The sequence below is a fragment of the Silurus meridionalis genome, chromosome 24 (genome assembly GCF_014805685.1).
Source record: "Silurus meridionalis isolate SWU-2019-XX chromosome 24, ASM1480568v1, whole genome shotgun sequence".
Classification (NCBI taxonomy): domain Eukaryota; kingdom Metazoa; phylum Chordata; class Actinopteri; order Siluriformes; family Siluridae; genus Silurus; species Silurus meridionalis.
The window spans coordinates 16,656,054-16,668,263 of record NC_060907.1 but is presented as its reverse complement, the minus strand read 5'-3'; the positions used below and the strand labels follow the sequence as shown (position 1 = coordinate 16,668,263).

Genomic DNA, 12,210 nt, shown 5'->3' with positions numbered 1-12,210 from the left:
GGATTGGAATGTTGTATCATTAAGAGGACATTCTGTTCCAATGTGATAATGCCCCTGTTTTCAAAATGAAGTCTATCAAGACATGTCATGGTTCGGATGGAAAAAACTTGAATGGCTTGCACAAAGACCTAATCCTAACTCCACATTTGGGATTATGAAATACACACTGTGTGCCCAGCCATTCTTACTCGAAATCAGTGTCTGACATCAATAATGCTTTTGTAGCTGAATGAGAAAATCCCCACAGTCATGGGAAAAGTCTTCCCAGAAGAATGCGTCATGGTGTTAAACTTTACCCATGGTGGTTAGGAGATGTGAAACAGAACTTATATTGACTAGTTCTAAAAAATACATGTAAACATGTGAGAAATGTGCAGTTCTAACAGTCAGGTCAACTTAAAGGTTATCAAAAATCAGCATGAAAACAACAATCAAGGGCAGAAATACAGGATACACACAGGATCTATCACTTAAAGTTTACAGAATGCAATTAAATGCAATCTCTTTCCCTCTCTTTCTAATAAATTAATAAATAAAGAGGTTGGATTGGGTGTGCAAGAGCTTTGACTGACAAATTATATGCATGGAACATACATAACATGGTCCAGATTTACTGACATCCTTTAATAGAATAGGTATATTAATTCAATTCAGTTTAGTAAGAAAATAAAAATGTATCAGTAAGTGAAGTAACACAACTGTTCCCTTGATATTGTATCAGATATTGTGAGATAAGGACAGGGTACATTAGCAAAACTTTGTGACTTTCATTAGCTGCATTAGTTGAATTATTCTCATGAGGTCTAATAAATGTAGGCCAATGTTTTGTAACGATATGTGAAGAATCTGTTTACCTCAAAATCATATTAAAACTAAAAACAATTGTCAGTTCACTTGTCCAGGACCTCTACCCACAAGACACGGATTATTGCTTATTGTGACAAAATTGGTTATCTGTGTGAAAATATGTAAACTGTTAAAATATTATAATAATTAAGAACAATACCAAGACTTAAAAGTTTAACATGTCTGGAATAGTTTAACCAATATAATTCAACACAATTGTAAAAATGTGAACAGCGCCAAACATCTGAACAGTACCAAACATCTGAACAGCACCAAACATCTGAACAGCACCAAACATCTGAACAGTACCAAACATCTGAACAGCGCCAAACATCTGAACAGCACCAAACATCTGAACAGCGCCAAACATCTGAACAGTACCAAACATCTAAACAGCGGCAAACATCTGAACGGCGCCAAACATCTGAACAGTACCAAACATCTAAACAGCGCCAAACATCTGAACAGTACCAAACATCTGAACAGCGCCAAACATCAGTCTAACTACAATTCGAATCAAATATTATATAAAAACAAAGAGGATCTTTTTGGTCATTAATATATCAGCATGTTAACGATGTTTTAATGAATGGATATTCTGTGACACACTGATGAAGATGGGTTCCTTTTGAGTCTAGTTCCTCTCAAGGTTTCTTCCTCAAAGCATCTCATGGAGTTTTCCTTGCCATAGTTGCAACTAGTTCATTCATTAGCGAGAAGATTATAGGCATGAAGGCACTAATAATGCATTTTATAATCTATTTATCTCTGTAAAGCTGCTGGGACAATATCCATTGTTAAACACACTATACAAATAGCATTAAATTGAACTGAATTGCAAATGTGCACAGGGAATTGACTTATAACTCAGTGTATAGTGGTGAACCAATGATTAATTCTGGATTCATTTTAGTACAAACCTGGCAGCTACTGTCAAGACTTGGCTGCAGAAAGAGGAAAATCCCTTATGCTCTCTAGAATGAAATAAAACATTAGATCTTTAGGTAACAGAAGCATTGCAGAGTTTTCAAAGGTAGGTTATAATACAAACATGACAGGACTATTGTGAAAAACAGAGTCTTGCACAGACATTTTGAGAGGCCAAACAGAATAAAACAGGCTCTAAGTGGGTGGATGGTTAATAATACAAAATATCCAGTTTTTACAAATGTACAATAAAAGAGAAGACAGCACAATCATTGGACATTGGATGTTACCCAAATCTTTTCAGTTTGGTCCTTCAGAGGGTCTCTACTTTTGCCACTAGTTTGCTCATTAGGGATGAACTTTATAGCGACTAAGTTATGAATTTATATTTGTGATCTGAATTTATGGTTATTTCTGCAAAGCTGCTGATGGACACTGTCCTTTGTGTCCATACAAAAAAATATTGACTTCAACTGAACATACTGGAAAAAGGTTTTTTTTTTGCTCACAGTTTCCACGGGACTCCATGTTCCCACTCACAGCAGCAGGATTAGACATTATCATACACGTCATTAACTGTGCGCTTCCCGCAAGGACAGATCGGTGTCTCCGCGCGTCGTCGCAGCGCTGTAGTAAGACGCGTTCCTCTCCCCGACTCGAGTCCGCTACGTCCACGGTGCGTAGGTCCTCCTGATTGGCTCAGAATCTCCATGGATGCGCGTGGGGACCTGTGGGCGTGTCTTCGCGGCGTGATGGATAAAACGCACGGGGCACCTTGAATGAGACCTGGGTACCGCTCCGTGTCTTTGGGGTGGTGGAGCTCCATCCATAGGGCGTTGTAGTGATCCGAGCAGGAAAAACATCTCGTTTAAATCAGAAGACCTTTAAAGCACCGATTTTTTGGAAAAAAAAAATGCCTGTCCAAAATAAAGATGATGGAGGATGGAAGAAGTTTGTGTGGAATTCCGATACCCGGGAGTTTCTCGGACGCACCGGTGGTAGTTGGGGTAAGGATGCATTGAGGAGCTCGGAAGGTCTCTCGCTGATTAATGCTGATGTCATGTGTTTAATGTGTGTTCTGTTCCTCCGAGCGTCGTCAGTCTCGCGGGTTCAGTCTGCCTGCCTGCTGTCTGGTCACGAAGCAACCTGTTAGATTTGACTTTGCACCAAACGCACGGCGGATTTCCGCAATAAGCGGATCAAGCGCACATTTAAAGGACGTGGTTCTGCTCATTAAGAAAAGTAACAGTCTATAATTGATTAGACGAATAGACTGTGTGTGATTCTTCTCACATATCCATCACATCAGAGCAACACTAATAGATTACAACCTGGGTTTTTTTTCTGTACCATGCAGTATGCACAATGTGATGTCATGGGTCATGAAAGGGTTGAGAAGATTCCTGATCCTCAACAAAATTAGCGATCCCACTTTGCAAAAAAAAAGTGTTAATTGATAAAAAAAAAAAAAAAAAAAAAAAAAGGGCCTCAGGGATTCTACCAGCTCAGCAAATATGTGAGGAGAAACATCAGACTTTCTGCTATCAAAACAGTGATGCAATTTTAAACAATGAAACAATGAGTGATATCAAATGTGCATGTTGTCTTATGTGTAACTTCTATACGGAAAGGGTTAAAAATGCATCAATATCCAAGGTGAGTCAAGGTGATAGGCCTGCTCTTTGGGGTGTTGGGATTCAAACTGCTCAGCTAATGTTTCAGCAGCGGTCATCCGGCATCTCCTACAGCAGATCATTGATTACTCTGTGCTGCCCACTGTCTGTCTGAGGACATTTTTAGACATGGAGACACACAGTGGATGAAAACATGAAGCTGTCATCATTGCTTTGCAGTTAATCAGAATCACTTCATCCATAACAGTGAATGACAAACATGATGCTTCATTCTGAGCTCGGGCACGTTTCCCCACTTCAAAAAAGGTCATGCAACGAGGTTATTGCCATTTTTTACTTTTTCTTTTTCCCCTAAAATGTTTTTTTTTATTTTCACATGAATTTTGTTGAATGTTAAATCACATGGTTGAAGGTGAAAAAAAGATGTTGACATTATTTATCTTTCATTTTATTCAGTATTTTTTATGTTCACAAAAACATTCTTCAATTGAGAGGATTGCAAACTAATCATATAGAAACGATATAAGATTTTTTTTTTTTAAGCCAAATTCTTGCTTAAATACAGAAATATGACAACACAAAACATTTGTTTATACAGAGGTTATATATGTTTATGCAAATAAAGTTTTTTTGTGAAATAAAGTTGACATCATTATAAAATACATTAAAAAACCTATAACATTTACTTTGTTAGGAAATTAATATTTACTAACATTCATAGCGATTATATTTTATAGCCTGTTTATACCATTATGATGAAAGCATAACATTTTTATATATGATTTATATAACTTTATATGTTATATAAATGTACAAATTCAGAAATTATAAATAATATGTATAGTACCACATGCAATACATTATATATGCATTTAGATTCTATGTATTTAGTAAATAGAATGTCATGTTTGGACAATATGAACAACGCTAACCCAAAAAAGAGTCTAAATCTAAAGGTAAATGAACTGATGTGAGTCTGAAGCTATTAATGGGCTCGATTAAAGTGACAAGTACACTGGTGATTGGCAAATAAAGTACAGAGATGGTAAATCAATTCACCGACTGCCTGATGTTCTTACAAATTGTTCCTGTGTGTCTGTATCCTGACAGCAAAAATCCTGCTGTTCTATCTCGTCTTTTATGGCTTCTTGGCTGGAATCTTCATTGGCACCATCCAGGCACTTCTTCTCACCTTGAGTAACTACAAACCCACCTGGCAGGACCGAGTTACTCCTCCAGGTAAAAGCGCTCTTGTTACAGTTCTTCAGCAGCACATTATATCTTCCTAATTTTAAAATGGGAGACTTGCTGTAACCTGGTCGTTGTTTTGTAGGTAACATTTTGAAATAACTCACAGCACATTAACACAGTACAACATTTATTTCCTGCTCTGTAAGTGTGTTCAAAGTTCAAGGTTGCTCATCGTTCATTAATATTTATTCAGAGGGCAAAATTAAAAAGTAAATTATAAATACTTCCCACTAAATCCCACTTGTTTCACATGAGGTTTAAAAAACTATTAGAATTAATCTAGCCCACATTCTATCCTCTCAAAATGTAGCCTCCTTATGATCTCAAATTAGGCAGGCTACAGGGTTTTAAATTCCATACCTCTCTAATGTTTACCATACATGGTGGACATCCAGCCATGGTGGACAGGAGCCATGATCAAATACCTTACCATACAAGTGTACTACCATTCTAGCCCCCATGTTCAACAGGAAACAGGATGCTAGAAACCTGGTGGTGTGGTCTATAGGAGAAATTTGGCAACTTTGTTAAGTTGTGGTGTTGACTTCGCCAAATATGTGTACCTTTCCTTTCCTTTCCTTTTCTTTCCTTTTCTTTCCTTTTCTTTTCTTTTCTTTTCTTTTCTTTCCTCCAGTCTTTCTTTGTTGATTAAATCAAGTCAATTAAATAGCAGTGATAGGGCAGGTCATATTCAGTAATATAAAAGGCAGGATACTGAACCATATATAGACTTATGTGACTAAGACGACTAAATGGATCAAGAAACACTAAATATATTCGAATATTAGATTTTTATAATGCTGAATATTTTAGCAACTGGAAATGGAAGTCTAAGTCTTGTTTTCATGCAGGTTCAGACATATTGTATCAGATTTGAATGGTCAAGTCAAGTCAAGAGGCTTTTATTGTCATTTCTGCTATACACAGTGGTACACAGTACACAGTAAAAACGAGACAACGTTCCTCCGGAACCCTGGTGCTACACTAAACAATAACATAAAGCTACAACACAACACAAGCTACATAAAGTGCATCGAGTGCAATCTGGTGCAAACAGTGAAGACAAAAAACAGTACAGACAGACAACACAAGACAAGACACAAAACCAAGACAGCACCGACCAGTAAACCTACTGTATACTTGGTTATACAGTACTGTGAACTGTAAAAACTATACCCGGGAGTGAATATAAGAACACAATGTAGTGCAAAAATACAAAAATGGTAAGTATTGTTACACCCCTTGTAGTAATATAGGTGCAGACAGTTTTATTTAAAACAATGGTCAGGAAGAGTTGCCACAAGTAAAACCACAGGGGTCAGGCAGTGATGTTGGCCATGATTCTAAATCTATATTCCAATTCCTTTCAGAAGTGTTCAGGCCACTTAAATTTGTTTTACTCCAACCCTGCTTCATGGAGCTTTGCTTTGTGCACAGGGGCATTGTCATATTCAAATGTACAGCATTCAAATATATTCTATATAAAGATATGCTTTCAAATTTGAGGCAAAAGTATGTGAAAGAGCCACATTTAGTGTTAAGTGTGCAGAAAATAAAATGTATTGCCAAATAGCATAAATTTTTTAATAGCATACACTTAGAGAAAAAGGGGATCTCCAATAGTGGATCTCCTTTGGTGGATCTGGATCTGGCAACCCTCTGTAGATGCATGGAAACTTTAAGGGGTTTAAAGTGTGGTATCTGTTCTGGGTGCTGCACAATTTCATATCAAACAAATTGACTTTATACAAAATTAAGATTTTTTGCCGCTGATAATTTGAGCACGCCCATGATGAAAAGTTAGTCATACCCTTCTGAGAGCAATGAACACATTTGGGTTCAACAGAACATTTTTGGAACTTTTGATTTATATATATTGATTTGGACTGTAATTAATGTCAACAGTCTGCTACACTGACTCAGGACTACAGTTTGCTTCTGATCACCATCACTGCACCCCGCAACATCGTTTATCTGTAATAAATAGACATTCGGTGCAACCCAGATGAGGATGGGTTCCCTCTTGAGTCTGTTTCCTCTCAAGGTTTCTTCCTTATGCCATCTCGGGGAGTTTTTCCTTCACCACAGTCGCCACTGGCTCGTTCATCAGGGACCAACTTACACTTATAAAGAACATCTTATTCATTTTTATCACCGCATTATCTGTGTAAAGCTGCTTTGAGACAATGTTCATTGTTAAAAGTGCTATACAAATAAAAATGAATTAAATTGAATTATTGACTAATCTGTCACATTTTATTTGTTTGAAATGCCCTCAGTTTTTGTTGTTTTTGCATGAAGTGTCCTTTACATTTATGACATTTGGAAGAGGCCCTTATACAGAGCAACTTACATTTATCTCAATCATAAAGCTGAGCAGCCAGTGGATTGAGGGCCTTGCTCAGGGGCCCAGGAGTGGCAGCTTGGCATGGGTGGGATTTGATCTCATGACCTTTAGATCCAAGGTGGAATGCCTTAGCCACTGCCACCACAGTACCCCCACAGTGGTATACAGTGTCACACAGTGTCATTGCTGTGTCACATCTCCTAAGTTGTTCAAGACCAAGCTTGGGTTCAGATGTCTAGGAAAGGTTACTCTAGACTAAATGTGTGTATACACATCGTCATGGGCTGGCATCCCATTATTATATTCCTGCTTATTTATCCCAAGTCACCCAGGAGAGGACAGTTTTCCCTACTGAATATTGATACTCTTAAGGTTTATGCAAAAGAGTGTAATGTATGTATAGTAAACCTCAACTAGATCGACTTCAAGTCATAATATATGCATGGATTAGTTCAATATGTGGAACATTTTGGCAAGTTTAAGTCATTTTATATTATTGGATTTAATTAAATAGATAGTGAAGCAACATAATACTATAAAATAAAATTCCAAATATATTTGACTAATTCAGAGTAAGACATTCTGTCTGCACATAACTGTAACTGTAACTGTAGCTGTCAGAGCACAACTGACTCACTGATGCAAGCTTGTTTAATCTAACAATTAAAACACAGTTCACCTTTTCTGTAATTTGTCTACAAGAAAAGCATATGCTGTCCATTCATCAATTTCAGATAGTAAACATATATTTGAAGATCTTCTCTAGTGGCGGAAGAGCCATTAGTTATGTTACCATTATATATATATATATATATATATATATATATATATATATATATATATATATATATATATATATATATATATACTTAACCGGACATAACCACAGCAAGCAGCTTGGTGTATAACGTAGAGTTTGGTGTTGATTATTTCATTTGTACGATAGTCGTTTGCAGGCGCATTGTACAGGTCATTGAGGTTTGTGGTGCAAAATGAACTGAATAGATATTATTTTGTTATTTATTTTATATATGGGTCGTTTAATCTAGAATTCTGCCCACTCTGAATCATACACAGATAAAGACGTGTGATAAGATTACATTTATTTAATGAATTAAAATAAAAAATTGTTCAAGAAAAAGAATGAGAGTGAGATTGTATGTGAATTACATGTGACTTTGCTGCATCTCCACTAATAATGAAGCCCTGGTCATTAATTCTTTGTGCTTTTTTGTTATTTTTGTTAATTAATTTTCTAAAGTTGATCAAATTTATCTTGTGTACGATTCATTTATCAAAATTGCCATATTTACTAATAAAATCAAATAAAAAAAACAGTAAGGTTACAAGGACGTTGTCTCATTCGGTGTACAGCTGTATGTTACCATAGTAACAGCGCATTAATTTAGATCGTAGATGAGACTGACCAGGACTACCTGTGCCCTCAAAAGATTGAATTCAAACCTTTCAGTCAATCATAATCAAATATTTAGACTCACTATGAAAAGGCTGAAGATTTTAGGTTTTCCATTTATTTTCTGTATAGAATGCTACTGTAAACTTATGGTATACCACCCAGAGAACACAACAGATCCTGGGTCAGAGTGCCTGTTCTCAATATTTTCATCAGGGATCAGGTGTTTCATGATATTGATTACCTCTCTAGCTCCCTTTCCAAAATCTACCCCTCGTTGACCTTTAATCAGCCCCGCCCACATACCAAAAATACAAAACTTTTATTGTTGAAGAGTATGGAGCTATGATAATGTTTACATAAAAAATCCATAAGTTATTGGTTTAGCTTATTCCTGGTCAAACCTAAATTGTGAGACAAAAGAGTAATATGATGTTTAGGGAAGTTAAAACAGATTCTGAAACGTTTGCAGTAGATTGTGTTAACTCTAGTGTCATTGTTGTGCAGGACTCACCCACTCACCTCGTTCAGATAAATTAGAGATTATGTTCAACATGAATGATATGTCTACATATGGGAAATCCGTGGCGGCGATTAAAAATTTCCTGAAGCCTTACGATGATGAAACCCAGCGTGACCAACTGAAGTATGAGGACTGTGGAGGTATAGTAGCATATTCTAACTATTCATGTCCTCAATTTAGTTTCTTTATATATTATATTTTGATGTTTGGTCAATACCTACTGCTCTGAAAGAAATATTATGCATACTGCAAAAGCAGGTGAAATCTATTGTGCAGAGACCTGATAACAAATATGTGTGCCATTATAGCCTACTGGTTTTGCCCTAATGCCCTTAACTCTTGACCATAAATTGAATTTGATTTACAGCATTTGCTTTTAAGTAGTTATTATATCTAGAGAGAGCTTTATTTATTGTGTAGATCTAAATCAATCAAACCTGATTTTAAAGGAGAGAAAATGTCAGACCTCTGAACACTTTATGAGGTATCACAGACAAAATGCAGTGCCTATTTTCAGCTTTAATGTGTTGTTCGCCTTTTGGTTTTCTTTTAATCGGTTTATCCCATTCCATTTAGACCAACCTGATGTCTATAAGAACAGGGGCGATCTGGAGACCGAAATAGGTATTCGGAAAGCATGTAGATTCCCTAAGTCATTTCTTGGGCCTTGCTCAGGCGCTGATGATCAGAATTTTGGCTTCAGTGATGGAAAACCCTGTCTGATCGTCAAACTCAATAGAATTGTGAATTATCTACCAAAGGTAGGTATTGATTTAGTTGAAAAAATATATATATTCAATGAATCCTATCCAAATCTAAATTGTAAAGCTAAATCATTATAAATATTTTTTAATAAAGTCAGAGGTCCAAGGATTTAATAATACTACCGGTTGATCCCTTTTTATCGCTGTTTTTAGCCCCCACAGTCCAATGAGACTATGCCAGAGGAGGCCAAGTCCAAAGTCCAACCTAACCTGATACCGATCCACTGCACAAGTAAGGTAAGTAGAATCCCTTTTACTGCATGAAGTGACAACGAACAGGATACAGTTTACCCCATCATATCCTGTTCTACAAAAGACACCAATATATAGTTTTCAAAGTCAGAATGGTTTTTAAAAGGAAATGATTCATTTGTGATATTTGATTAAGCTGCAAAGAAAAGCATTCACACTTCAGGAAAAGCAGAGTTTTAAAATAAGTACATTTGGCTCATTTATCACAGGGCCAATTAAAGTGATTGTCAAATTTGAATAGGCCCCTGTGAACGCATGTGTGTGCTAAAAGTGTAGTAGCAATTTTCCTCCAAGTCTGTTCAACTGCAATGTGACACAACTTGAGCAGCAATTGAGCAGCAATTTTTTACTGGTAAAAAATCTTTTTTTTTCTTTACATATTTGTAGAAAAAGGAAGATGAAGATTTGCTTGGGCAAGTGGCATACTATGGCATTGGACCAGGTTTTCCTCTCCAGTATTATCCGTACTATGGCAAGCTCCTGCACTCACACTACCTACAGCCATTGGTGGCCATTCAGTTTCTAAACATAACCATGAACCAAGATATACGTATCGAGTGCAAAGTGTATGGTGAGAACATATTTTACAGCGACAAGGATCGCTTCCAAGGGCGTTTCGAAGTTAAACTAAAGGTTAACAACTTTTGACCTCCATTGGGAGCAAATTCCTTTCAATCTCTCTCAGTTTTAAGCAAAGTAGGAACCATCTAGTGACTTGAGTTATGAAGACACCAGACACAATTTCCCCACTGGTCTTCCACAGCTTCACTGAGAGAAAGTGTTTTACCAATATACAAATGTCTCCTATCAGAAGGTGGCCTACGATACTACAACAGAGGCTTAAAAGATATCAACAATTAGTCTGTAATGAAACATAATGTGGGACCTGATGTTATCTGCTTTATGCAAAATTTTCTGCTTCTGTATAGAGTTAGAATGCAAAAGCTCGAAGGACTAGCCATAGCATATTAGACTAATCTAATAAAAGTATTTTCTAAAACTAGACTTAAAAAAAAGCCAATGACTTAAGGGACGTTTAGTCCACCCTGAATGTAGTCAACATGGATTATCTCTCTCCATTCCTGTATCGCCACCTTGCGTGGATTTCTTCCATTATAACAGTGCATGATATTTCCATAGGTAGGTTGTTTCAAATCAAGCTAAATATGGTCTAGCTTTGTTAACTGTGCAATTACACATTTGTTATTATTCACATTCAGCACATAAACCTTGTATGGTTTACTTATGTGGTTTTAGAGGTTTTAATAAATACAATTTAATGTTCTATTTTCTGTTTAATTACTGTGGATAGGAATAATTTATTTTTTTAATTTTTTTATTTCATCATTGAATGTGTGTATATTGCCTTCCATTGTAATCATCTTTAATATGTGTTTTTGTTTTTAACAAAGAAAAACAAGCTCTTCGCAGTGTGTGTTTAAATATATATATTCATATGCAGTATATATGTAATTGCACATTATTATTTTTGCAAGAAATATGTGTAATAATACCAAAATCCCAGAACCATCAGTAAGACAATATAAAATATATTATACTCACTGCAGTGACCCATCTGTAAAATGTTTTGTAGAAGTGTGCAGTCAATGTCTTTCACTCAAACATCTGTCACTCCCTTTGATTCTGAAGCTGACATTTCCCAAAAGCACAGCATAAAGATTGTAGAGAAAGTGTGAACATTTTCTCTAAATGATGAGAAGATGTGTACATTGCTTTGGGGAAAAAGCAATTTCCCTGGATGGAGTTAAAATAAAAGGAACAAATGTCTATAAATATGTTTCATTTTTATTCTCAGTTGTCTTGTTTATAAACTGTGTTGTTTTTAATGTGGAATTATGACTTCATTAAGTAAAAACTACAAATCTACACACCACTGTTAAAATGGCAGTATAAAGCAAAGATTAAAACTATGATTTTATTTCACCACTTCCAGAGTGCTGGCTGAAGAAAAACAATCCTAAAACAAACACGTTCTCACTTCCAACTCATCACATATTTACACTTTCAGCAGGATCACTTTTAGACGCACTGGGTACCCTTTTTGGCATCATTTTTCAACATGCAGGGATTCCTATAGACTTCTGTAGAACTCTCTAGAGCCTGTGGCACTGAAATATGATGTGTTAGGTAAACAGACTTCCCTGAGGTCATATTTATCTACTTCTACAACTGATTTTTGATGTTACAATAAAACTAACCCTAACCAGTTCTCACTAACCCTAACCGGTTCT

At 36.2% G+C, this 12,210-nt stretch overlaps 1 protein-coding gene across 1 annotated transcript; it reads left to right on the top strand.

Annotated features, from left to right (window-relative positions):
* Positions 1-2,545: 2,545 nt before the first annotated feature.
* On the top strand, positions 2,546-11,752 carry atp1b1b (ATPase Na+/K+ transporting subunit beta 1b). The gene is made up of 6 exons (XM_046837838.1): positions 2,546-2,780; positions 4,518-4,646; positions 8,927-9,082; positions 9,519-9,703; positions 9,860-9,943; positions 10,346-11,752. Exons 1-6 carry the CDS (start codon positions 2,687-2,689, stop codon positions 10,604-10,606), a joined length of 909 nt encoding a protein of 302 aa, XP_046693794.1. The 5' UTR covers positions 2,546-2,686; the 3' UTR covers positions 10,607-11,752.
* Positions 11,753-12,210: the final 458 nt, after the last annotated feature.

Excerpts from the sequence above, each read along its gene's own strand:
- atp1b1b (XM_046837838.1), top strand. The coding sequence starts at position 2,687 with ATGCCTGTCCAAAATAAAGATGATGGAGGATGGAAGAAGTTTGTGTGG. Across the intron at positions 2,781-4,517 it reads ACGCACCGGTGGTAGTTGGG|CAAAAATCCTGCTGTTCTAT; the intron begins GTAAGGATGCAT and ends GTATCCTGACAG. Across the intron at positions 9,944-10,345 it reads CGATCCACTGCACAAGTAAG|AAAAAGGAAGATGAAGATTT; the intron begins GTAAGTAGAATC and ends ACATATTTGTAG.